The sequence below is a fragment of the Camarhynchus parvulus genome, chromosome 17, assembly GCF_901933205.1.
Source record: "Camarhynchus parvulus chromosome 17, STF_HiC, whole genome shotgun sequence".
In the NCBI taxonomy this organism is placed as follows: domain Eukaryota; kingdom Metazoa; phylum Chordata; class Aves; order Passeriformes; family Thraupidae; genus Camarhynchus; species Camarhynchus parvulus.
This window is the reverse complement of record NC_044587.1, coordinates 9975041-10001141: the sequence shown is the minus strand read 5'-3', so window position 1 is coordinate 10001141 and position 26101 is coordinate 9975041. Positions and strand designations below refer to the sequence as shown.

The 26101-nt window shown below is 51.7% G+C and overlaps 4 protein-coding genes across 4 annotated transcripts in view; 3 read left to right on the top strand and 1 right to left on the bottom strand.

Annotated features, from left to right (window-relative positions):
• The first annotated feature begins 116 nt into the window (after positions 1-116).
• On the top strand, positions 117-10995 carry ZMYND19 (zinc finger MYND-type containing 19). Its single transcript, XM_030961257.1, has 6 exons — positions 117-234; positions 453-512; positions 1872-1978; positions 6755-6895; positions 7911-8091; positions 9478-10995. Exons 1-6 carry the CDS (start codon positions 184-186, stop codon positions 9619-9621), a joined length of 684 nt encoding a protein of 227 aa, XP_030817117.1. The 5' UTR covers positions 117-183; the 3' UTR covers positions 9622-10995.
• Positions 10996-14316: 3321 nt separating this feature from the next.
• On the top strand, positions 14317-22991 carry DPH7 (diphthamide biosynthesis 7). The gene is made up of 9 exons (XM_030961625.1): positions 14317-14508; positions 14916-15052; positions 15487-15574; positions 16295-16389; positions 17944-18110; positions 18921-18993; positions 19786-19851; positions 20017-20189; positions 21057-22991. The coding sequence occupies exons 1-9, from the start codon at positions 14371-14373 to the stop codon at positions 21668-21670; spliced, it is 1551 nt and encodes a 516-aa protein (XP_030817485.1). The 5' UTR covers positions 14317-14370; the 3' UTR covers positions 21671-22991.
• An 829-nt stretch (positions 22992-23820) lies between these two features.
• Positions 23821-24753, bottom strand: MRPL41 (mitochondrial ribosomal protein L41). The gene has a single exon (XM_030961626.1). The coding sequence runs from the start codon at positions 24478-24480 to the stop codon at positions 24073-24075; it is 408 nt and encodes a 135-aa protein (XP_030817486.1). The 5' UTR covers positions 24481-24753; the 3' UTR covers positions 23821-24072.
• A 261-nt stretch (positions 24754-25014) lies between these two features.
• PNPLA7 (patatin like phospholipase domain containing 7) overlaps positions 25015-26101 on the top strand; it is a 134812-nt gene continuing 133725 nt past the window's right edge. Inside the window, 2 exon segments of the mRNA XM_030961550.1 lie at positions 25015-25053; positions 25821-25855. Of these exon segments, the coding sequence (XP_030817410.1) occupies positions 25032-25053; positions 25821-25855 (57 nt within the window). The 5' untranslated portion in view covers positions 25015-25031.

The window sequence follows — 26101 nt, the reverse complement described above, 5'->3', positions numbered from 1 at the left end:
AGCGACGCGAGGGCGGCGCGGGCTCCCATTGGTCCGCCGGGCGCGGGTGGGCGGTGGCGCGGGCCGCCATTGGCCGAGGGGCGGCGGGGGGCGGTGGCGCGGCGGCCCCGCCCCCGGGTGTGCGCGAGGCGGCGGCGCGTGGCAGCGGCGCGGGGCGAGCGGCGGCCCCGGCCCGGCCCCGCCATGACCGACTTCAAACTGGGCATCGTCCGGCTCGGCCGCGTGGCCGGCAAGGTGAGCGCGGGGCACGGCGGGCCGGGCCGGGCCGGGCCGGGGGGCGGCGGGGCCGGGGCTCGGGGTCCGGCCGGGCGGGCCGTGCTGTGCAGTGCCGGGGCCACGCTGAGGCCGTGCCGGGGCCGCGCCGAGCCGGGGCCGCCCCGTGCAGTCGCGGGCCTTGCCGAGCCGTGCCGCGGCCGCGCTGACGGCGCTCGCTCTCTCTCGCTGTGTTGCAGACCAAGTACACGCTGATCGACGAGCAGGACATCCCGCTGGTGGAGAGCTACTCCTTCGAGGTGAGCCCCGCCCGCTGCCCGCGCTTCCCTCCCGGTGTTTGCCCGGTTCCGTGAGTCCCTCCCCGCCCGGGGCTGCCCCGGCCCCGCCGCCCCCCGGGCTCCGCTGCAGCTCCGGCTCTTCCCTCTCCTCGTGCTCTGCTCCAACCGAGCAGCTCCTGCAGGAGCTGTGCCTGCAACTCCCCCGATTGGCGGAAAAAAAACCGCTTCAACTTATTGAAGTCCCGACGTGGGGGATTCCAGGCAGGAAAAGTTCTGGGTTTTCCTTTTTTTCCAATTAGCCGAACATTGTTTAAAACATTTATTTACCAATTTGTTTTGCAGTGCTTTTATTTTCATACTATTTGTATGCTTTTGGAGAACTGATAATTTGTCATCCCCTGGTTTGGCAAACATTAAAAATGTTCGCTCTGCACTTAGTCTTGGATGAGGAAAACTTCTATTAATGTAACTGATTATGGGACCAGAGAAAAGTGTTTCCTCTTCACATCCATTGGTAAATGGGTTCTACCAAGGCTTTGGAAGTGAAAGACAACGATTACAAAATCTTCAACAAATAATAGGTTTTTTTTGGAGGAGGGACGATCATCTGCTAAATTTCTGCAGTGCAGTGGATGCTTTGGGGCTGCTCTTGGGGATTTTAGGAGTTTGGGCAGTGCTGCTGCCAGAACTCTCCCTGTTTGCCCATTCCTCCCCTCTGGCAGCCACTGTGAGTGTCTGTCCTGTGGTGGTGACACACCCTGACTGTCCCAAATGCATCAAGTTCTTGCTGTGCTTTGTGAGCTTTGAACAGCATTGTAGAAGGCAGGAAAATATGGAAATACAGGAAAAATGAGAGGAAAATGCAGGAAAATTGGCAGGCCCCTGCTCTCCCAGCGAGGTGGGTGATGGGGCAGTGCTGGAGCAAAGCCCTGGTGGCTGCCAGGGGCAGGGTGAGGATCCTGCCATGAATCCCAGCCCCTCAGCTGCATTCCTGCTGTGCTTTATCCAGGCAGCCCCAGCTCCCCCTGCCCTTTCCCTGGGCTCCACAGGGTCCATCCCACCCCACAGCCCCCAGGGACCCCATTCTGGGGGGGATGGAGGTGCCCTTTGGCTTCAGCACCCAGAGGTGCCAACAGCTGGCCCAGGGAGCACTGGAGTGCTGGGGGTGTCCCCAGGGGGTGTCCCCCAGAGTGCTGGGGGGACAGGCTGGGCTGGATGGGTCCCCCTGAGCTTTGGGGCAGCTCAGATCCCCCCCAGCTCAAGGGACCTGCAGGGACAAGTGTGAAATGTGGGGTGCATCCCCCAAATGTGGGGTGCATGCCGGTGGAGGGGTGCTGTGTGCCCCGTGGGCTGCTCTCACAGCCTTTCCCTTCCCTCTAGGCCCGCATGGAGGTGGATGCTGATGGAAATGGTGCTAAAATCTTCGCTTACGCCTTCGACAAGAACCGGGGCCGGGGCTCGGGGCGCCTCCTGCACGAGCTGCTCTGGTGGGTACTGCAGGCAGCACAAAACCAGGGGCTCCCTTGGCTGCCCCAAATTGTGAGGGGTGATCTCTCTGCCCAAGTGCCCTCAGGAGAGGGGCAAACCCAGCCCAGGGTGCCCGCAGGGTTTGGGGTGCTGGGTCCGCACGTGGCGCAGCCCATGGAACATTCCAGGCATGGAGAGCAGAGCCAGGTTCATGCACACCCTGTTCACACCTGGGAATGCTGCCCAAATTCAGCTGGGGGATGAACAGGACCTGCCCCATTTGATAGGGGAAGACAAACATTTGAAAGTTTGGTGTGGGGCTTTTTGTCCACTGAGAATTGGCAGAGCACTGGAGAGAGGGAACTCCTGATAACTTCAGGCTTTGAGGGGTTTTTCATGGCTTTCTGCAGAACTGCTGAGGTGATGCTGCTGATGGTTCATTTCAGCTGCTGCATCCTATTTTCCATACTCTACAAATCCTTGAAATCCTTCATAGTTTCATTAAGTTTCAGGGCCAATTTCCTCATTTGAGAGCAGCTCACCCTCTGAGCTCATCTGTTACTCCTTCTAGATGTTGGTGGGTTTGTACAAAAGGTGGGATGTGCTGAAGAAATAGAATTTATTTTAAAAGCCTTTTTGGAAAAAAATAAGCATATTTTCTATTCAGTTCCACATCTTTGGAAGTCACAGTGCCCAGGATGTCCTTTATCTTTCCAGGTTATCTTTTTATCCCCCTAGAACCAGGCTTTGCACATAAGGAAGGAGACAGGAGGAATATCAGATTAATATTTCCAGTCTGCTTGTTAAATATGGATTTTAACCTGCATCTGTTAATATTTAATCTTATTGCACATAGAACTTTGTTGAAATTATGAAATTGGCTGCAATATGTGGAACAAATCACTGACAGCTGCTGCTAACTGTGAACCTCAGACAGTCGTAATTATTATCTGTAAGCAGCATTAAACAGCACCTGAAAATTATTCAGGTCAATTGTTGAAGGCTGTGCAAATGATGACATCCCAGCTATTTGCTTATGGCACAGCCCAGCCATTGCCTCTCCTGGCTTGTTTTACTCAAATTAGGAAGTCATTTGAGCATATTCAGTTAGGAAATTCAAATTGTGTCACTCGAGCATGGGCTGTGGTTAAAAATAAGAGATTGTGTGTAATGGGGATTTTGGAGAGGCACAGAGGGGGGTGTCAGCTGCCAGGCAAGCAGAGCTGCACTTCTGAACTTGCAGTCAGATTTCTGGAGTAGAAGATAGAAAATATCTCTGCTGTTCCTGTGAATTCATCCTGGTCCTGAAGGTGTTGGTGGTGCTGATCTCCAGTTGCAGTTCAAACACTGCAGGTCAGAGGCTGAGTCTCTGCAGGGGCTGTGAAGCTTCTGCCCCTCCTAATCAGCAATTTTAGGGCTGCTCTGAGCGCAGAGCAGGGCTGGGGAGCAGTGTCAGCTCCTTCCCTTGGTGAGCAGGGGCAGTGCTGGAGGTTTGGAGCCTGTGAGAGTCAGGAGAGCTGGGCAGAGCCAGGCGCTGATTGCACTTCCCAGTGCCAGCCTGACTCCTTGGATGAGGGAAAACCAAAGAACATGGATAGGTGTGTAATTCAGTTCTCTGCACATGAACCCCCAAATCCATCAAAAACCAACCCAATTGTGTGCCTCTGGTTTAACATACAGTGAGTAGCATGTGGTAGATGCAATTAAAAGAGATTTTTTTGAATTTTTTTCTAGTTAAGCAGGTATCTTTGTTCATGTCATGAGGCCCTTGGGATAGAAATCCTGGGTCTGCTGGAGCTGCAGCAGTGACAGGAACCTTCTCCCAGAGCTCTCCTGCTGCCCTGTGCAGAGGCACTGTGGGATCAAAAGGCATCCAAGAGCTGGAAATTCCCCTCATGAGCTGCAAAAATTCTTACAGGGAGAACTTCCTGATGGTTCTTCAGCCTCTCATGTGCTTGCTGTGATTTCCACATGGGGTCCTGGCTCCCCCAGAGCAGGGTTTGGTGTCTCTGCAGGAGCCTTGTCCCTCCTCAGCTCCCTGTGGAGCAATCCCAGCTCTGTGTTCTGCTGGTGTGGAGATGTTCCCTGGGGAACAGCAGCAGCAGCAGCAGGGGATTAGTCATAAGTAGCACCAACTGCATGTTCAAAAAGACATCCAGGACCTGATTTCTGGGGGTTTTTTAGGGTTTTTTTAGAGCACTTGCCATCTTGCTGCCTATAACAGGCTCAGTTCTGGATCCTGGTGCTTGGAATTGCTGTGTCTGCACTTGTGTTCCAGTGCTGGGCTCTGAGCTGCTGAAATACCCAAAGAACAGAATCCAGACGATCCCTGAGAAGTCCTGGGGGAAGGGTTTGCCTGGCATCTTGCAGGAGCTCAGGAGTGCAGGGGGAGGCAGGAGCTCCATCTCTGCAGTTCTGGCTGCACTCCTGAGGCTGTTCACAAGGCAGGTTCTGTCAGTCTGTCCTTGCTGCTCCTTTGGATGGGCTGGGATGGTCACAGAGGCCTGGGGAGAGAGGGGAGTGCTCCTGTGTTCAAAGCTTGGACAGAAGGGACCACCCTGAATTTGGCATTAGCAGGTCTGGCACCTCAGGGCAGTGGAGTTTAACACTGGCTGCTCACCAGCAAGGCCCAGCTTCCAGCTTTACTTGGGCTTTTGTCACTTGAGGCCACAGAAAAGCTGGCAGTGATGTAGATAAATGGGGTTTCATACAAGGAGGTAAAGACTGGCTCAGTTTGGGAGGGGATTGGTAAGAATTTGCTTTTTGGGGTGCTGGCTGCAGATCTGGGCTGTGGAGGAGCAGGATGCCACTCTGCTGTGCCACCCCAGTGTCAGGGACAATCTCTCATATTCCTCTCTCCTTCCCCAGCTCCAGCAGTTTCTAAACTCCTCTAATAAAATCAGAAATATTTCTGAACTTAGTCTTGGAATCCCCTTCCCTTTCCCCCCTGCACAGTCTGTTCTTGCTCTGAACTTCTGTCTCCTCCTCCCAGATTCCTGTCTCCTATCTGTCCCATCTCTGCAGCTGGCACTTTGTCCCAGGCTCATTCTAAGAACCTTAACTCCTTCCCTGTCTCAGTAGCTGACTGATGCTCCCCTCCAGCAGTTCTCCACTTCTTGGAACTCCTGGTTCCCTTTGCCAGACCCTCTGCTGGCCTTCAACAACTCAGAAGTAGCTGTTACTGTAATGGCTTCCCAGTGCCAGAGGGCAGGGATGGATGGGATATTGGGAAGGAATTGTTCCCTGGGAGGGTGGGGAACCCCTGCAAGTGTCCAGGGCCAGGCTGGATGGGGCTTGGAGCACCCTGGGGTAGTGGAAGGTGTCTCTGAATTTTAAAGTCCCTTCCAACCCAATCAAGCTGGGATTCTGGGATTCCTCCTTTAGGGCACTTCAGCTGACTCCCTGCTGTAGTTTGTTTGCTTTAATGTGTGTCGTTTGGTTTCTTTTTCCCCAAAAGAAGGATTTTATTGGTTTTACCTTCAAAGGGAAGAACTTTTCCCTGTTCCATGGAGGCCCAGCAGATTCCCTGGCAGGGGGCTCCAGGCTCTGTTCCCATGCAGGGAATTCTCACAGGAATTACCTGGTGGGAGCTGGAGCACAGTCTGTGTGCAGGTGCTGCTTGCAGCCTCTCCAGGGGGATTCTCCTCATTAAATTCTGCAAAGTTTTGGGGCATATGTGAAGTGCAAGAGTTTTTTCTTGCCCCCAAGGTACCTAACTTAGACATATCTGGATAGATTTTGACTGAGAATACAAAATCTTACATATTTCATTGTAAGTCATGTTGAAATGAGTTTCCTATTCTGCTGGGTAATGCTAAACTTTGTGAAGGTTAAAAAAGTGGGAATTTTTAAACTCAGGCAAATACCTCTTCAAAATAAAAATATCTATTTGAGCTGAAATGTTCAGTGAAGGCTGAGCAGGGCTCAGTGTCCAGGCTGGGCTTGGGGGAAGCTGCTGGGAGGTCTCCATGAGGTTACCCTCAGTGAGTGCTGTCAGCTCTGCTTGGTCCTTGCTCTCCTGGGCTGGAAGGTTCCCCATGGCAGAACAGTCACAGGGACACAGCCTTCTGTCCAAGCCTTGCATTTCAGCTGGGATGGGGATTCCTGCAAGAAGTGATACCCAAACTTGTCCAGGCATGAGGGTGTTTGACAATGGACTCCATGAAACAGAGAGAGGTGAAAAGAAGGGGGAAAGGCAAATGGAAACTCTTAGAAGGCAGTAGGGAAGATTTCTCCCTGCAGCCATCCTGGCTTAGTCCTGCTTTGGGTTTTGGGCAAGTTTCAGGTGTCTCTTGGTCAATTGTGGAGTAATTTCAGACTTTCAGTGTGTGACACACAATTACAGTCTAAAAAGATTTGCCAGTTTGGTGAAACCTCTGTTCTGTTGCTGTTCAGAGATGTTTCTTCATAAATAATAAGCCCTGTGACACCACACCAGTGCCAAAGTTGCACAAATGTGTCTGATAGAATTTCCTATGGGAATAATCAGCCAGTATTGGCACCTTCCAAGGAACACTGTAATTCCATGGATCTCCAGCAATAACTGGAGGAGTAGACTCTGGAACTAAGCAATATGCTTACAATTACTCTATATTTTATCTTTTGATTTAACTAATTTATAATTGAAACCACCTGCTGGAAAAGGCACTTTCTCCTGGGAGTAGCCCCTGGAGTCTGTTTGCAGCGCAGTGCCAGCAGCTCCCAGCTCACGTTGCCTCTGGAATTGCTGTGATCCTTTGTTTTTTTTAGCTGTTCCTGTCCAGCACTGACCCTCAGGTTGGTTTTGTGTCCTGCAGGGAGAGGCACAGGGGAGGGATTGCTCCTGGCTTTCAGGTGGTGCACCTGAACTCAGTGACCGTGGACAACCGCCTGGACAATCTGCGCCTCGTGCCCTGGGGCTGGAAGCCCAAGGCTGAGGACATCTCTAGCAAACAAAGGTATGGAGCACCTGCAGGGAATGGGCAGCTCTTCAAATGTTGTCTCCATTCTTCAGTGGTTTATTGCCTTGGCAGAGCCTTTTGGATGAAGCTTTGGGTGCTTTACACATCCCTGTCCTGTTCCTCAGCTGGGGCTCAGTCTGTGCTCATCTCCTGCTGTGCAGGGCCCATCCCACCCATGTCACCCTCAGGGCTGTGCCAGGTGCAGCAGGAAACCTCTGTGCCCTCCCAGCTGGGCAGAGGCTCAGGGAAATCTCCACATCTCACTGCCTTCTGCCCCTCAGGCACTGAAATCCCAGTGGGAACTGGGAGCTGCAGGGTGCTCCTGATGGGAGCTGCAGGGTGCTCCTGATGGGAGCTGCAGGATGCTCCTGATGGGAGCTGCAGGGTGCTCCTGATGGGAGCTGCAGGATGCTCCTGATGGGAGCTGTGAGCTGGGGTTGGACTCACTCAGGGTGAGTTCTGGGCTCAGCTTCCAGCACCTCTCAGCAGCAGCTTGGAGGAGCTCCCCACGGGCTGGGTTTCACTGAATCCACTCAGCACATCACACACTGTGCCAGGATGGATCTGGATAATCAATGAATATCCAGACTCACAGACTTGACATCACTCTTCTCCTGAAACACCTGCAGCAGCAGCAGCTTTAACACTGGGGTGTTTAGAGCTGATTAAACTGGTTTTGAGAAGCTGTAGTGAATTACAAATGCTCTACATGATTTTGGGGGTTCAAGAACAAGAAACAGACTTCATGCCAGAAATGAATTTTGACTTGGTGTGAATAATTTTGCACAGAATTAACTTTGCTCTATCTAAATGTTTCTTGATTGATACCTTTAAACTTTTGGGGTTTGCACTTAAGCTAAAATAGCCTTAAAAACACCCAATATATGGGCAGGATGTGCAGTCTGAGGCTAAATAAAATGTTGACCTTATTTATTAATAAATTTGGAATCAATGTCTCTGTATGATTATTATGAATTGATGTACCAAACTTGTGCTTGTTTTTTTTTTCCAGGGAACAAAGTCTGTACTGGCTGGCAATCCAACAACTTCCTACAGACCCCATAGAAGAGCAGTTTCCTGTCCTGAATGTAACCAGATATTACAATGCTAATGGGGATGTTGTGGAGGAGGAAGAGAACTCCTGCACTTACTATGAATGTCACTACCCTCCCTGCACAATGATTGAAAAACAGGTGGGTTCAGAGAGCTGAGAGTGAGCATGGAATCCTTGGGCTAATGGTGTGTCTGGGGATTTATTTGTTATTTAAAATGTAGAGCTTTACATGAGCCATTCAGTGGCTAAAAGCAGTGATTTTCTTCCACTCAGGTTTTCTTTGGCCTGAACCTCCAGACCCTGTGGTAGTTTCCAGTTTTCTTACAGGAGGGAATGTGGGTTTGAGCTGGAGCAGTGGATGTTAGGGGGCTGCTGGGGGGAGGGTGATTTCTGCAGAGTGCACAGAAAGCCAGGTGAGAGCTTTCCTGCAGGGAGCAGAGCTGGGATGAGTGAGCAGCTGTGTGAGGCAGCAGGAAGCATTCTAGGAGGGTCTGGATGGTCATGGAATCAAAAAATAACCTGGTTACCATTTCCTGAGGTGAAGGTGAATTGTAGTGGCCTTCATTCAGGGGAGAGCTGGGAGGAAAAGTTCTGCTGGAGGAAGATAAAGCAACATCAGGAGTGAGAGAATGAGCTGTGCAAGGGCTGTGCCTCTGTCACACAGATGCCTTATCTATGAACAAGGGCTTTTCTTGTGATAGCAGATGCTGAGTAGGCTAAACCCATTGTGTTCCACTTTCTGCTGTGGGGAAGGGAACATTTGTGAAAAATGATCTTAAATTCCCTGTATTTGAAACAGAGGCTGCTCTGCCTTTTATTTGGGTCTGTGCCCAAAAGCTCCCTGGATAACAGTAACTTTGGCAATGGCTGAGCTTGTGCAGCCCTCCTGATAATTTCTGAATTTCAGGTGTTTGTTTGTAGTTGAAAACAGAACTTAAGTTGACAAAACAGGAGCATTGTGACAACAAATGTGTAATGCTCCAATATTTTGTCTATAAATTAAGCCCATTTTAGAAGAGTGAAGAGGATTGCTTCAAACCCTTTTGGTTCTCTGAAACTTATGGTGGGGTGTTTGTGTTTCAGAGAATCCCAGACTGGTTTGGGTTGGGACTTTACAATTAATCTCATTCCATGGGCATGGACACCTCCCACTGTCCCAGGCTGCTCCAAACCCCTTCTGGCCTGGCCTGGGACACTTGCAGGGATCCAGGGGCAGCCACAGCTGTGCCAGGGCCTCCCAGGAAGGATTTCTTCCCAATATCCCTCTCACCCTGCCCTTTTCCAGCTTCAGGCTGTTCAGCCTTGTCCTGTCCCCTGTTTGTGGCAGGCATGGACAGAGGCACAGGGGAGGGATTGCTCCTGGCTCTCAGGACCTGAACTCTGTGACCATGGACAACCACCTGATCGTGCAGCTCCTTGGGAATGCTGCTGGTTCCTCTTGGGAAGGCTGCTGGGGTGTCCCTGGGGGGATGCTGAGGCTCTCCTGGCACTGAGCAGCCCCTCTAACAGCACCTTTTGTCCCCAGCTCCGCGAGTTCAACATCTGTGGGCGCTGCCAGGTGGCGCGGTACTGCGGCTCGCAGTGCCAGCAGAAGGACTGGCCGGCCCACAAGAAGCACTGTCGGGAGAAGAAAAGAACCTTCCAGCAGGAGCTCGGCCCTGAGCGGTGACCGGGCGGCAGGGGCCTCTCAGCAGCAGGATTCCTTCCCAAAGGCATTGGACTCTTGCTTTTGCACAGTATGACAGACTGCTTATCAAAGCCAGAGGCACTGAAGAAAAACCCTGTGATGCTTGAGCAGAATGGCTGACTGGACTAAGCCAGCTCTGACTGGTGCTGTGGAAAGGGATCGGGTCTGCCCTTCCAGTATTACATTCTCAAGCAAAAAGACTACTGTGGAGCTCCAGGCAGGAAGCTTCTCATTATTTATATGTTAATACGTTTGTAAACTCATGTACAGTTTTTGTTAGGAATTCTTGATAGCACTCATTAACTGTAATGTTCAGATGAGAACATGTTGTTGGCCTAAAAGTTAAAAAAAAAAAAAGAAAAAAAAAGAAAAAAAGTCATGTAGCAAAAGCTTTTCCTCCCATGTGGCAGAAGTGTCTGTGGCAGTGCCAAGGCCGGCGGGGCAGGCTCTGGCATCAGCACTTACTCTGGAGAACTCTGCATGGAAGCTCTATTTAAAAAAAAATACAAACAAAAAAAGAGCAAACAAAGTAAAGGTTGGAATGAATCCATGTCTGCTCTCTGGCTTTTTCCCCTTCCCTTCCAGCTGCCTTCAGAGCTCAGCCACCCTGGCTGCTGGCAGTCCCTGCAGGCAGGAGCAGTGCCCCAGGAGCGGCGTGGGGCGAAGGGACCCTCTGGGATCTGAGTCCAGGCACTGCAGCTGGGGCTGCTGGAGATGGGCCTTGGAGCAGCCAGGGTGCCCAGGGAGCTGGATCACCTTTCTGTTCTTGCACAGAAGGCAGTGCTAGGGGAGCTCAGGTAGCAGCTGTGTGTGGATGTGGTTGCCCTCTTGGCTTCCCCGTAGCATAGGAAACACTCCAGTCATGTGCAGAGATGTTTAAATATCTAATATTGTGTGATTTGAATTATTCATTCACTTTTTTAAGAGTTGTCATCAATCCAAGAATCACTTTTTGATTTTTTTTAAATGTAGTAATGAGTAAAAGTAGTATGGGAGGAGGATTTCCCTTGCAGAGCACATGCCTATTTTTCTTTTCATGAATAACTATTTTCTATTCCATTTTTGCCTTAGAAATGTAAGGAACATCAGTTGAGTTTCCTGAAGAGCTAAATGGATAATTTAGTGCCAGGTGTTAGTCTTGCTTCACAGTAGAAGAATGTGAGCTGCTGAGTGCTTAATGCAGAGCCTTTTTTGGAGTGCTTAGTGATTTTTTTTTTGTAAAAGCCGTTTAGAATTTTGATTTTTCAATCAGGATTCACTTTGCCACTTCATGTTGCAATGTTGGTCTTGCTTGTATTCAATTTGTTAGAAAATCGATCTGCTGTGGACTTCCAATATTATATTCTGTTTCTAATATCTGCACAGGAAGTTCTGAATTATTAACATTTGGGTGGGTTTTCATCCTTTGGCTTTAAGCATCTTGGGAAATAGCAAAAAACTTCTGAAACTTCCTGCTGGAAGTTCACTTGAAGGCACTTGGTCAAGTTGCCACTCTTAAACCACATTTGTACTGTAACTTTTCTGTTCAGGCCGCCCAAAATGCCCTTTAGTATGACAAAACCAAGCAGGACCCAGTCAAATTTTCCTGTAATGAGTAATTTTTTTAAATGAAACATTAATTCTTTCCTTGAAGTGAAATGCAGGTTTTGATTAATATAAAATGGGACATAAGGAATATTTTGTTTATTGAGGTAATCCACTGAATAGGGCAGAAGTATTGGCTTCTTTTCCCTTGCCTGTTTAAAAGGCTGCTATTTGTCCTGCCAGTTTTCCATTTTACCAGGATTCATGTTTATCAAAACAACTGGAGTCTTAGAGCCCTTAAACACTTGAGCAGCACCAAGCAGGGAAAAGTTGGTGCAGATGTTTCAATGCTGCTGCTGTGAGCACAAGGACAGGCTGCAGCCCAGGGCTGGTGGGGCAATGGGGAAATTCCTCTGAGGGATGAGTGGGACTCAGGGAAGGGGGGGACAAAGCCAGGATGGAGGTGCTTGGGGAAATCCTGATCCCAGGGAATGTGGGAGGGTGGGGTACAGCAGGTGGGGAGATGCTCACAGGGTTAAAGGGCTGTGGGACCAACCCAAGTGGAAAGAAACTGCCCAGACCTCCTGCAGAGGCTCAGGGAGATAACAGGGAGATAACAACACCGGGGTAGGTGATCTGTGACCCCAGACTGTCCCTGTGCCAGAGGAGAGAAGTGGCTACGGGCATTTTCACTCTTGAGAAGCTCTTGGGGGCTGCAGTGAACACGTCCCTGCCTGCTGGGAGGGAGTTTGTGTGATCAGTGGTTCTGGCAGATCTTGGCATGCGCAGACATCTTCCTTCTCAGTGAGGAGGGTCAGAAAGGAGCTTGAAGGTGGCAGCTCCCCAAGGCACCCCAGAGCATGGAGCTCTTGTAAAGAGCTCCTTACCCACAGAGAACCCTGCTGGGCAGCGATATCTCTGTATGGACAAGTATTTAAAAATCCAGGATTGGAGCAGACCTGGACAGTTCTGATCAAGAACTGATTTTCCAAGGGCTTCCCCCTGATGGAGATGTTCTTCATCCAAGTTGTTTCCTGCAGGGAAATCTGGTAAATCCAGCTCAGGGCAGGAGGCTGCAGCGTTCCTGGTGCTGGCTGTAACAGAGGGCTGCACACCCCCTGTAAACACTGAGATGTTGGTACAGGCACCTTCCAGTGCTCCTTCTTATCCAAGCAGGATGATATCACCAATCCCAACATGCAGAAAACACAACTGGAAATCCTGGCTGGCTTAAGGAACACCAAATATGAAATACAGTGGATTGCAGGGCTTGGTGTTCTGATACTTGCACATTGAAAACTCCATCTGGGTATGGCCTTAGTTTTCCTTTGGGACTTAATTTTAAATGAAATTTGTGGTAAAAGGAGCAGCTAAAAGTCTGAAATGCTTATGGGAGGCATGGAGATGTTGTAAGACACCACAGGAGCCAGGAGCAAAGCTTCACCACCCAGCAAAACAGCACTGAGAGCAAAAGGAGGCTGGTGTGATTAAACAGGAGCATGTGGGATACTCATAGTAAGAAGAAATCCTTGGTAATCTGAACTTGTGTCCAAATGTAGGAGATGGAAAGAATAACATTTGGCAGGTGAAATGTAGAACAAGCAAAGAAACAAACCAACCCAGCAAAATAATGCAAAAAAAATGACATACGAAGAATGTTCAAGTAATAAAACTTGCATGAGTAGTTTTGAAAAAATCGGGAGCAGGGGGACTGCTGGAGTCAGCAGAGACTGATGCACAGCAAAGGGAAGGGCTGACCTGAAGATGAAAGGCTCAGCAGAAGAAAATCCAGTGACTTGTTTGCATATGTGTTCCCTGTGAAAGGGCTGGTGGAGTTCACACAGGAATGCTTCCATATGGAGAGCTCCACAGGGAATCTGCTCAGAGCAGAAGTGCTTTCAGGAGAGATGAAAGTTCAGCTGAGATGAGCAGCAACAAGTTGCCAGGACCAGACGGTGCCACCTACGGCTCCGAGGGAGCTCAGGGATGAACAAGCTGAGCTCCCAGCTGGGATGGTGACCTCTCTCAATTGGTACAATGTCACAGCAAATGGCACAGCAGCTTCTGGAAGGAATTTCAAACTACAGCTACCTGCACTTTGTGAATGCATGGATGCTGCGATGCAGCACCAATGGCTGAATACCGAGGAGGAGTCAGTGGGGGTTCTGTACAGGGAAATCAGCTTCAAAACTTTACTGGGATTGCTTCAATTCCAGGCATCAACAACCAGGGAAAAGGGGATTTGGTTGGGACAGTTTGAACTGCATTTAATGATGAGTTTGCACTTAAGGAAGAAAAGCTGCTGGTCAAAAAGGGAAATGTCACATAGACACCTGTTTAAAAGACAGGAAAGGAAGAGTAGAAGGGAGGGTTTTTATGGTCGTGGGAAGTAAACAGCTGGATATTCAATATATTAAAAAAATAGAAAAAAGGTAATGTATAATGAAACTGACAACATCCACTGATGACGTTATTCAGTGGAAGGATAATATAATAAAGGCTGAGTGAACTGCAGAAGGATGTTATGAGAGAGCGGGAGATGAAATTCAGTGTCAATAAATGTAGGGTTGGTTATGGGAAAACAGCAAACGGCCCGGCCTGGGCTGATTTCACTCAGCAAGGAGACCTTTGGGTCTGCAGGGTTTCCGCCAGGGAACAGCGGCAGCGCAGGCTCCAGGGCAGCGCAGGGAGCGCCACCGCGGCGGGAATGGCTGCGGGCGCATCCCGAGGTGCGGGACCCGCCCTGAGACGGGGAAAGGACCGAGGGGAGAGGGAAAGGACTGAGGGGAGAGGGAAAGGCTCAGGACAGGGCCCAGGAGTGCTCCGAGGCCCAGAACAGCGGTACCAGCCCGGGTGTGCTCGGGAAGGGCCGGGCTGGGGAAGGGCGCTAAGGGCGGCGCTGGGGCGATGGCGAGGAAAGGCTGAGCCCGGATTTCCCTCGTGAGCGGCTGCCGGGTTCAGGGCAGGGATCCCTCAGCGCGGGGGCGCTGGAGCCGCAGCCCCTTCCCTCGGCAAGGACGCATCGGGCGGGAGTTCGGACAGGCCAGGAGAGCCCCGAGAGCGCGGCCAGCCCGGCCGGGGGAAGAGGCGGCTCCGCGGGGGCAGCTCCGCCCCGGGCCCGCCCTGACCGGGAAGCAGACGGGGGAGGCCCCGCCTCCCCGGAGCCTCCCGGGAGCCGCCCCGGCGGCGCAGCAGGGCCCGGCCGCGATGGCCGCGCCGTGCTGGACGCGCACGCTGCAGGTGGTGGACACGGAGTTCAGCGCGGACGCGGTGGAGTGGTGCCCGGTGGAGGGCTGGCACAGCATCCTGGCCTGCGGCACCTACCACCTGCGCCCGCCCGACCAGGTGAGCCCGGCCCCGGCCGGCACCTCTCCGGGGCGAGTCCACGTCCCATCCCCGTCTCTGCCCGGTACCGCTCCGGGGCCAGCCCCGGCTCCATCCCTGGCCGACACCGCAGCAGGGCGAGCCTCCATCCCCGCCTGGCCCCGCTCTGGGGAGCCGCATCCCCAGCCCGGTGCTGCCGGTCCCCGCGGCGGGGCCGTGCCTTGTCCCGGCTGGGGCGGCTCGAGGGGGGCAGAGGGGCCCCTCCGGTGAGCGTGGCTGTCTCCCTTCATCCCTTCTCTCCCTTTCATCCCTCGAGGCTGGGACTGAACAACTTCGAGCCTCAGTCCTGCCCTGCTCCTAGCGGGATCCCGGGTGCGGAGGCAGAAGCGCGGCTGAGCTTGCCCTGTTCTTTCCCGTGTTTGCCACAGAGCGATTCCCGGGGGAGCAGTGGGGCCTGTGACCGGACGGGGCGGCTCTACCTGTACCACTACAACGAGGAGCAGCCCTACATCCCTCTGACCGAGATCCAGCGCATCGACACGGCCGCCATCCTGGACATCAAATGGTAACTGCGGCCCGGCCAGGCTCGGTGCCGCAGCAGCACGATCTGCTCCTCCCGGCATCCTTTTTTGGCATGGCAGCAACAGCAGTAGTTACTAATGGAACAGTTCCTGACTTCTTGGGGGGAAATACTTTCCAGTTTGTTCCAATGAGCAAAGACTGCCTTGTTTCTGTTTTATACCTTCTGCTCACTGGACTGATCATGACTTTGTACTTCATTTATTTATATAGTATCTACATATAATAGATCTCCCTTGTACAGAATCCCCTCCTTGCAGGTGTGTGGGAACTTGAAGAGCCTTAGATTTTCTTAGTGTGAGATTTTTTTAGTCACATACCTTCTCCTTGTGCATGTTGGAATGAAAGTTATGGTTTTGCTCTCTTCCTAAAATACAAGGAAAGATGAACATTGGAGATTTGTTTAACTTGATCTTTCAGGTGCCACATTCCTGTTGCAGAACATCCCATGGTTGGCATCGCAAACTCCACAGGTGCTGTGGAATTTTGCCACCTGACTGGAAGTGAGGTGGGTGGATGCAGTGCCTGCTGCTGCTGAAGCTGGTTTTAAGCCATGTTTGATACATCTCTGCATTTACTGGTAGTGTGTATAGGCTTTCAGGAAAGCTTGTTTCCATGGCTTCCTCAGCATGCTTAGCTTTTTAAATACTTCTTTTGTCCTCTGATAATGTTTGTCATAAATTCTATGAACCTGTTCATGGTGCCAGAGAGTTGGGCTGGGCTCTACCCATCTGCAGAGTTGGGGAGAAGAGGCAGGAGGAGGGAAGAAGCAAACCCTGGAAACAAGGGTGGCCTGACTGGGAATACATCAGAAAGTGCAAAGCTGGTAAAAGCAGGGAGGATTTTTGGAGTGGGATTTCTCTTGATGGTGAGAGAAGAGGGTGATCAGAGCCATTCTCACAGAGCAAAGAAAACAGAGGCCAGTCTGTAAGGGAATTCAGCAGTCAGGTCACCACTTCTGCACTTCATCGCTCCCTGAGAAGCAGCAGAGTTTAAGGGAGGTTTGGTGGGAGATGAGCAGCAGAAGGGTGAGATCCTATGTGTGCACATTTGCCCCTCAGCCAGCACTGGATGATTGTACAGTGCTGTGGGACATTTCATTGCTTCTTTAGTATGGGACCCTCATTTGCTCCTCAGTCTGTGGAAAACCTGCTTTGGGAAGCAGTGCACCTGTCATTATGTGCCTGCTGTCTTCCCAGTCTTAATGCAGTCCTTTTGTTTCCAGTAGAAGAACAGCTGCATGCTGGAGCCACGCTTCAGGGTGGATCTCGGGGCACAGCGCCTGGCCTTGTCCTTGGACTGGTCCACTGGACGAGAGCAGTGGTGAGGATGGGAGATGGAGGCTGGGGCTGGAGCCAGGGTGTGTGGGACAACTTTCAGGAGAAGTTGAGGGCTTGGATGAAGCAGTCTTCAGTGGTTTTTGACTTTCTTGATCCCAGCTGGCTCCCTGGCCCTGCTCTAGAAGTAGCCATTTCCAGAGCAAAGGTAACAAGAACACAAACACTGGCCACTGGAACAGGAGCAGAGACTAAACCAACAACAAATGGGGGAATGGCAGCAGGTGAGCCAGGGATGTGTTTTCTGCTGCCTTTGTTAAAAGGAAAGACCAGAACAGGATGCAAATGGAGCTGCTGGTAACTCTGCTCTTAGAACAGCTGAAATTTTAGTGTGAAATTCTCTTTAAGAACTGCTAATAATAGCACATGTAGGAAGTTTAATCATGGGTTAGTGAGAAACAGGAGAGAATTGGTTTGGAAGTGGCTCCTTCTTCTCTCAACTGCTCATACATGAGATTTCAGAAACGACATTGCTGTGTGAAATAATCTGAATTAGCTGTACCTTGAAGGGGGGGGTTAATGTGTTCTGTAGGTGCAGATGAAGAGTGGTGCCTTTGGTGTGAGGCTGGAAACCAGGGGGATCAGGCAGTCATTGCTTAATGCTGTAGGGCAAATTTGCTAATTAAACCCATTTCTGTATGTGCTAATGTGTTAATGAATAAGTAGAATTGCCAGTTAGGCTTCCTTCTTACATTCCTCCTTTTTTTTTTGTCTCTGTCCTTCATGATAAATGATTGCTGCCATGATGAAATGCCCCTTTAAACCTGTCATTGTTGTCCATTGAGAGACCAGTAACTTCTCCTAGAAGCCAAATGTACATTTTTCACATCTCTGCAGGAAGGGATGTGAATCCCCTGTATCTCTTATGTGGGAATTTGGGAGATTCAAATTTTGGGAGTGTGGTTGAATCATTTGATACAGAACTGGAAAGAAGCCCCAGGCCACCAAAGCAGTGCCTGCAGTTGCAGGTAACGAAACAGAAGGGACCTAGTTCATGTCAGGGAATGCCAGAAAATCTGTGTCCTGGGAATTGCAAAACATTTGCCAGTGCTCCAAGGTCATTGTGTCTAGAAACTGTAACTGTACTGTGGCACAGGAAGAGAGCAGAAAAGGTCAGGATCAGCCAGTGCTTTGGGTTTCAGTGATAGCAAGGAAATAAAACGTCTCTTTGTACTCCAGAAGAGAGAAGAGGCTCTGAAAGGGCATTGTCAGTCTGACTTGGAGAAAAAAAAAAAGAACCCTCTTCTCATGGAATTTGGTTATTTGATGTAATGTGAAGCATGTAAGAAGTCAAGTTTTGCATCTCTGAGAAAGATGAGAGCCAGCAGTGGTTCCTTCCCTGACATGGGTGTGAGTGGTTGCTCCTGTGAGAGCAGGGAGTGGCAGTCACTGGGGCAGGTGATTTTAAGATGAAGCTGAAAAGAATTGTATGAATGTGCCATTCTTGCCACCATGCTGCCAGTCTCTACCAGTGTTTATTTGAATTGAAATATTTGACTGTCGCAGTAATTCCCAATGTTTTTTGTGTACCCTGCTGTAGTGGATGTCCTTTAAGAGTGATCAGCAGTGATTCAGAGGGGAAGCTGAATCTTTTCTCCATAGATGAATCTGCTCCTTCTGTGCATGTCCTGAACCAGTGGGAAGCTCACAAATTTGAGGCCTGGATTGCTGCTTTTAATTACTGGGACATTGATATTGTGTATTCAGGTCTGTATGGGCTGGGAATCTCCTTAGGGGCTGGTGGGGAGGGTGGCCCTTGTTTGGGGATGTGTTCCTTGGGTTTTTACTTTTCAGGGTTGGGTGAGATGCTTGTATCACCTCTTGAAAGAGCTGGCTCCTCTGATTAGGGGTGAAAGGCTTCATTTCTTCATCGTGGAAAAGGGTTGGAGTTAATTAGGAGAAGCTGTACCCTGAAAATTGTATTTTGGGTGACTATTGGCAAAAAAGATTATATTCTCCTGCAGTATGCTGAGAGCCAGACAGCTCTTTGAGTCCAGTCTTTATGACTTCTAATTCTTTTTCTTACCAGAAAGGAGGGTACCACCATATTGATACTGTTTGTGTTTTCTGTGGTGATGAGTATTGGGAGCCTAATGTGATTTTTGGCGTGTCTGTTAAATTCTGTGAGATCCCAGAGCTGGAAAGCATCAGCTCTGTGTCACAGACTGCCCTGAGCGGGAAGGGACCACCAGGATCATCAATCCAACCCAGCCCCCCCACAACCCCACCCTGTCCATCCCTGGCAGCGCTGTCCAAAGGCTCCTGGAGCTCTGGCAGCCTCGGGGCCGTGCCCATTCCCTGGGCAGCCTGGGCAGTGCCAGCACCCTCTGGGGGAAGAACCTTGCCCTGAGCTCAGCCTGAGCTGCCCTGGCCCAGCCCCAGCCGTGCCCTGGCTCCTGTCCCTGTCCCAGAGCAGAGGTGGGAGCTGCCCCTCGGGAGGAGCTGCAGACTCCTGGCACTGCTTTGCCCCATGCTCGGGGCTGGTGCTGAGGGTCACAGTGTTTTGTCCCTGGGCAGGAGGGGATGACAGCCTGTTCAAGGGCTGGGACACCAGGTGCAGTCCAGAGGCTCCAGTCTTCACCAGCAGGAGGTGAGTGAGACCTGTCCACGCCCTCCAGCAGTGGGGTGGGAACCCTCGCTGCTGCTCTGCCCCTGCCCAAGCCACTGAATTCAGACGTGTGCAGTGATAGTGGCTCCTGGTTCTGCCTCCCTTGGGAAATGGAGGCATCTCTTAGGGTTTTTTTCATCAGAACAACTTCAGGTCGAAACTTTCTTCCCTATGGCCTTTAACACAATAAACCTAGTGCTGACTTCCACGTGTGAAGAAGGTGATAGTTTCTTTCTAAAAAAGGATGATCCTGATTTACACTTTTATTTTAGCAATTTTTGTTTGTGTTAAATTTGGATATATTATTATGGAATGGTTTTTAGAAAATATTTTTTTCTCCCCTGTTTATTTATTTGAAGTGATCTCTTTTCTATCTTATTTTAAAAAATTGTTTAAACAATATACATGGCTCTCCAGTGGAATTCTGTATGTAAACTTAAATTACACTGGGGACTATGGCTATCGCAATACTAATTTTGGGAGTAAAGTCTCCTGGGAATGGAGGTGTTCTGCTGGAATTTTTAGGGTCTTTGAGCAGCAGTTTATGGGGTAAATATTACTAGAAAATACTTGTGCTGAAGAGATAGTGTGAGTAGAAGTTTTGTCCCTGGGAGGGCTGTTGAGTTGTGTAGATCAAACTCTGCTTGGGTAGGTCACTGGACTGAAATTTTGAGCTTATCTCTCCTGAGACACCTTGATGAAATAATGTGGACTGAAAATCCTTTAAATTCAAGGAAGAAGCCCTTCTCAAAATGCTGTCTCTTCCCCCTGCAGACATTCCATGGGTGTGTGCAGCATTCAGTGCAGTCCCCACCGGGAGAATCTCCTGGCCACAGGCAGGTGAGTCCCTTCCAGCTGTTCTCCCCTGCTGTGCCCAACCTCCTCTGTTACCTGAGCGTGCTGCTGCCTCTGCAGAAATTCCATGTGGTGCAGAGCACGTGGCCTTTCCTACCCTTGTTCTGTGCCCTGACTGTGCTTTTCTGCCTGTTGGTGTTGTGTCCCCAGCTACGATGAGCACGTGCTGCTGTGGGACACCAGGAACATGAGGCAGCCTCTGGCTGACACCCACGTGGAAGGTGGGGTGTGGAGGCTGAAGTGGCACCCCACGTGTGACTTCGTGCTCTTGGCAGCCTGCATGCAGAGTGGCTTCAAGATCCTGGACTGCCGTGGGAGCCTGGGTGAGTGTCTGGGGAGCAGAGGTGCTGCAGGGCTGCTCTGCTGCGCTCCTTTGCTGCCCCCAGGTTCATGGGGAGCTCCAGCTCTTGCTGGAAGGACTGAGATGGTGTTAATAGCCATAGGTTCTGTTCCAGTTTGAGGGAACTTCCAGCTTTTCCACATCTGGGCACTCTCTTGGCCTGCTTGGTTGTGCCAAGGCCCTGTCACTGTCTGTGTGTAAATCTCTCAAAGCTTTTTTTCATGGAGGAAAGCCTTTGTGTTTGGTGTGAGGGCAGAGCCACTCTGGGTTTGTGTGCATTGTGCTGGTTCAGAGAGGTGCTTCTGACTGTCAGGTGGTGCTTTCCTGTTAGCAGGAGTCACTGACCTGCTGGGGAATCAGTTATTGCCTCAGGAAGGAAGTGCTCTGCAGCCTGGTTAATCCAGAATAACATCAATAAGCCCTTCATGTGAATGATGAGGTACTTCCATGGTGGAAAAGCACTTTGCATTCACATTACAAATGCAGTCTGACAGAGGATGGTTGGGTTCCTGGGATCTCCAGACCTTGGGCAGATCAACAGCTTATAGGTCTTGTCCATCTTGAGCCTTTGTAGGAACTTTGAATAGTGATGCTCTTTAATCTCATGCATGTTAAACCTTCTTCTCCTCTGCTACTGACCCAGGAGGAATCAAGGCCATTGAGAGATGGCTGAAAAATGTTCAGTACCTCATTCCTCCTGGAATGCTTCACTCAGTGGTGAAGAAGGGAATAACCAGAGAACTCTTCCCATGAGACACAGTCAGTGCTGGAATGGCTGCTGCTGAGCACTCTGCCACAACCCACAACTTGACTTCTAAGTAATTGCATTTCTTTTTTTTTTTTTTCCAAGCGGAAAACACAGAGGAATGTATCATCCTGTCATCCTATGTCCTGCACAATTCCTTGGCCTATGGGGCTGACTGGTCAAGGCTGTGTCCAAGGGATTCCTTGCCTGCCAGCCAGGACCTTGCTGCTGTGTGCCAGCCTCAGGAGGAGCTCGTGGGAGCATCGGGGCAAGGAGATGAGAGGCTGAATTTGCAGGTCCAGAACCTGAAGATAATTTATGAGTCTCCTACAGCTACTTTTGATGTAATCCTGGATGAGGAGAGTGAAAGCCCTACTGTGGCACTCACAGCAGGGGCAGGGCCAAAGCTGGCTGGGGATGCTGGACTGCTCAGGGGCTCTGGTTTAAAGGGAGGTTTAGATTTGCCTGCCCAAGGGGCAGATCCGGGGTCAGCCAGTGGCTCTGACTCAGGAGCCAGGAGAGCCAATGGAATGGGCCTGGACAGAGGCAGTGACTCAGCCAGGTCTCCAGACAGCCCCAAAGAAATGAGCATTGTGGCCACTTGTTCTTTCTATGACAACATCCTCCATGTCTGGAAGTGGGAGATGAGCCTGGTGACCCCTCCAGATGTGCCAAGTCCTAGATCTCCATCCAAAGGAACAGCTGAAAGTCTGCATTGACCAGTCCCAATGGAAGAGGGAGGAAAACTGAACTGAGAGTGACAGCTGAACTTAATGCCCTGACTTCTGCTGGGCTTTTCCATCTTACTGCTGAGCTTGGGAGTCCTCCAAGGCCAGCACTGATGGGATTCCTGATGTTTTATTTTCAGCACAGAGGGAAGCCTTTGCTTAGAGGTTGTGGTTATGGGCAGACTGGTTTATTTAGTTTTTCCCTTAATGTCCCAATTCCTCTCACAGGCTGCTGCTTTGTACCTCAGATCTGACTCCTTTCAAGGCTGGTTTGCATTTCCCAATGCATCTGTCAGGCCCCTTCTCCTCCCTCCCTCACAAACCAGACTTGGTTGTGCTGCTGTGCAGACCAGTAAGTGATCAGAAGGTTTCCTGAATGTCTCAGAAAAGCCCCTGAGCAGAGGCTTGGCTGTGTGATGGGAAGAGAGCTCAGCCAGGCCAGATGCAGTGCAGTGTGCTCACAGTGATGTTTAACAGAGAGAAGTTGTGGTTCAGAAGGACGTGCAGACTGTCTGTGTGATGGGAAGTGCTGTGGGATCCTCCTTGTGAGGGTCCTGGTGCTTCTCCATCATTTTCCATCACTCATCACCTGACTGCAGATTCCCTCATCATTCCCAGCTGAGCACACCCTGGTTCAGATAAATCCTGTAGTGACCCCACCACGTTTTAGTGCCACTCAACCACCCCCATGGCCTCTCCATATTCAGCTCATTCTTTCTGCTCTCCACAGAGCCACCTTTAGGTCCAAAGTCAAGCTCAGTTTTTAAAAGGTGAACAGCTTTAAGATCAAAACCTCCAAAAAGTATAAGTGGTGTTTCTTGACATCTTGTTAAATTTAAAATAAGTACAGAAACCAAAATCTTAACAGCATTGCCCTAACTACCTCCAGGAATGGCTGCAGGATTTCTCATGGTTGCTCCATTAGCTCTCTTTTTTTCACTGTGAAATATCAGCAAAACACCCTTTCTGGAACATTTCTCTACTCCTAGAAACAAAAAACCAGCTTAAACTAGATCAGTAACTTTTAGCTTGGATGGTTTGTCTTTGAGGGTCCTAAAGAATGAGTTGTGTGGAGGGAAAGAAACACCAGCAACAGGTCTCTGTGTAACAGTGCTTCAACTAAATGAGGTGCAGCAGATGAGAACTTTGCTGCTTTGTAACCCCCTTCTTAGGGGTGAATGTGTATTTTAGCAAACATTCTGGAGCACTGTTACATGAAGATTCATATTAGTAATGAAAACAAGAGCTTTTGCTAAAGAAAAAACAAACATGCTATTTTTGGATGTTTCTAAAATAAAACCAATATAAGTGATTTATCTTTTTTTGGTTGTTTTGAGTTTAAAAAACAGAAAAAAAAAGAAAGAGTTGACAGTCCTTGTGAGGACCTTCTGCCCTGGCCTGGGACAGCTCGAGCTCCAGGAGTGAATATTCTTTGGGAGGCAGAGTGGACAAGCCAGTTTCCTGGGAAAGCCGAGGGTGTGTCCCTGTATCTGTTTTAAAGGTTGTAATGGCTTTTATTGCCCTGTGAGAGAGCAGGAACAGCCCCAGGGCAGCGAGGCTGCAGCGGTGACACCCACTGGGACCAGCCTGGTTCAGGCTTTAGGCCAGGCCTTGCTTTGCTCAGAGCAGTGAGGTGAGCCAGCTGTGATCTGCCTTCACATGGGGTGTGAGGCAGATGATGTGGTGAAGAGCAAGCTGGAAATGGCAGCAAAGGACACAGCATCTCCTGCTCTGCATCCCTGCATCCCCCTCCAGGCACCTGCCAAGTGCCCTGGCTGGGCAGCAGGGCTCCCAAGGGAAGGGCTGAAGGGCCACGGCTGCCAAGAGCAGCGAGGCAGTAACGGCCACTTGTGTGTGCCTTGTTCTGATCAGCTTCACAGGAGGGGAAAAATGCAGAGTTCAGTTAGAAAAGCTGTGCCTTCTCCATCCCCGCTGTGGCTGCTCCCTGAGCACAGCTCATCCTTCTGTGCCTGGGGCTGCAGCACCCCCACTCCATCACAGCCCTGCCCAGCCCCGAAAACGGGGAGTTTTACCCCCCGCCACCACTGTAAGAACTCATCTGGCAGCCCTTATTACAGACTAACTGCTCACAGACCATCCACTGATCTTTCTTCCTTTCTCCCAAAATGAACGTTTCAGTCTTAATTTAATTTTTAAAGTTTAATTCTTAAACTTTGCAGTGCTTTTTATTTAGAAACGCCACGACTTCTCATCCTCAGAACGCCAGAGAGGGCTCTGCTCACAGGCACAACTGTCTCCCAGAGGATCACCAGTCCAACCGCAGATTTCCCCAGGATTTAAATCAGATATTACAGAAGAACAAGGCAGAAGGATTTGCTTTAATGTTCAGTGACGGAGCCTGTCCCGCGCTGGCCGGCGGTATCACCCGCTCCCTACCGCACGTAGTTCTTGGGGAAGAGCTGGAAGAGCTTGCCCTCCTGCGTGGGCTCGAAGCCGTACTTCTCCAGGTTGTTGGGGTCGAATGTGCCGTCCTTCACGTCCTTCTCGATGCGCGGAGCCACCAGCTGGTCGAAGAGCTGCTTGGCCGTCATGGGCGGCTCGGAGCCCTCGGGGGCGCGGTACGACACGTAGGGCCGCAGCTTGAAGCCCGTCAGGTCGGGCACGACGAACTCGGGCACCATCTCCTTGACGAGGAGGAATTTCTTGTTGCGGGTGAGCACGCCCAGCTTCTTGGCGCCGCGGCCCTTGTTGTGGCTCCGCGGGCCGCGCTTGCTGGTGAACGGCGACACGCGGTCAGCGCCGCGCACCAGCCCGCGGACCAGCTGGGTCAGCAGCCCCATGCCGGGCACCGGGGGGCCAGCGGGGCCGGAGCCGGGCCCTGCGGGCACCGGCGGCTCAGCGAGCCGGGTCGGTCCCTGAGGGCAGCCGGGAGCTCAGAGAGACCGGACCGGTCCCTGCGTAATTAGCGAGTCCAGGACAGCACCGGCGAGGCCCAGCAGAGGCGGAGCCGGTCCCTGCGAGCACCGGGACCTCCGCGAACCGCGCCGGGGCCGGGTTCCCCTCACGACCCAGAACGGCCCCGCGGCGCTCCCGCCTCCGCACGCCCCAACACCGCCCGCTCCCATTGGCTGGGCCGCGCCAGCCAATCCGCAGCGCCGATGCTGCCCGAGGGCGGCACGCGCGCCGAACGGCTCCAGGGGGGTTTTTCCCGCCAATCAGCAGCGAGCGGCTGGGCGGGGCCTGGCGCGGCCGCGCCCCCTGGTGGCCGCGGGCGGGGTCTGCGCTCGGCGCCCTTCGCCCCCGGCCCGGGGACCGCGAGCGCCGGGAACAGGCACAGAGACCGGGACCGGCCGGGGCTGGCACCGCCACCGGCACCGCCACCGGCACCGGCATGATGGCGGGGGAAGGAGCAGGTGAGAGGGGGCCGGGGATCGCCGGAGCGTGGCGGCGGGACGCGGGCCTGGCGGGCTGGTGCAGCCGCGCGGTGCCCCCGGCGGTGCCGGTGCCCCAGGCCCGGCGGGAGGAGTTGTTGTTGTTGTCTTGTTCGGAGCCCGTGTCCCGAGCTCTGGCCTGGCGGAACCGGGCCGGGACAGCACCCGGGGCTGGCTGGGAGAGCGAGCCGGGTACGGCCAGGAGAGTCACCCGAGGGTGGCCGGGAGAGCGAGCTGGGTCCGGCCGGGGGTGCCCATGAGGGTGACCCGCGGTCGGTGCCGGTCCCTGCCCGGGCAGGGTCAGGGCTGTCCCCGGGCAGGGTCGGTGCTGTCCCCGGTCTGTCCCCGGGCAGGGTCGGTGCTGTCCCCGGTCTGTCCCCGGGCAGGGTCGGGGCTGTCCCCGAGCTGTCCCGGGTCTGTCCCGTCCCGCGGGGCCGCTCCGGTGTTTGCTGTCCGTAGGAGCGGGGCTGGCTCCGGCTGTGCCGCCGGGCACGGAGCTCTCCCACAGCCCTCTCCGTGTGGAGCGGCTCCCCGGGAGCTCCTGCCTGAATTCACGTGGCTGTGAAGGTTCTTCGGGAGAGTCCCGTCCCCCAGCGCTTCACTGCTGCGTTTTATTGCTCAGCACAAAGGGAGGATAAAGTTAAAAAGTTGTTCCTCTTGTGTTGTTCAAGAGTTTGCATCGGAAGCTGCGGTCATCTCTTAACTCAGTCTTCTCTTTGCTTTTGTTTTTGCTCCTGCTGCTCCTCCAGACATGGATGAAGGGGACAACAGAACCAGCCTTCCGGTACAATGTGTTTTGCTCTTATTTTTGGACTTATTTCCCTATGAGTGTTTCCAGAAGCTGAAAGCAGCTGTACCTAATTTAATAGCATTGGGACCATGCCTTTAGATGCTTTTACTTTGAAAGGGCCTTTCCTGCTGTGAGTTTTATACTTTCAAACTTTAGAGGGTTGATCCCATTTTACTATGTGTGTGTGTGTGTTTTATTTCTTGCAAACCATTCATGCTCTGCTTCATAATCTAAACTGTT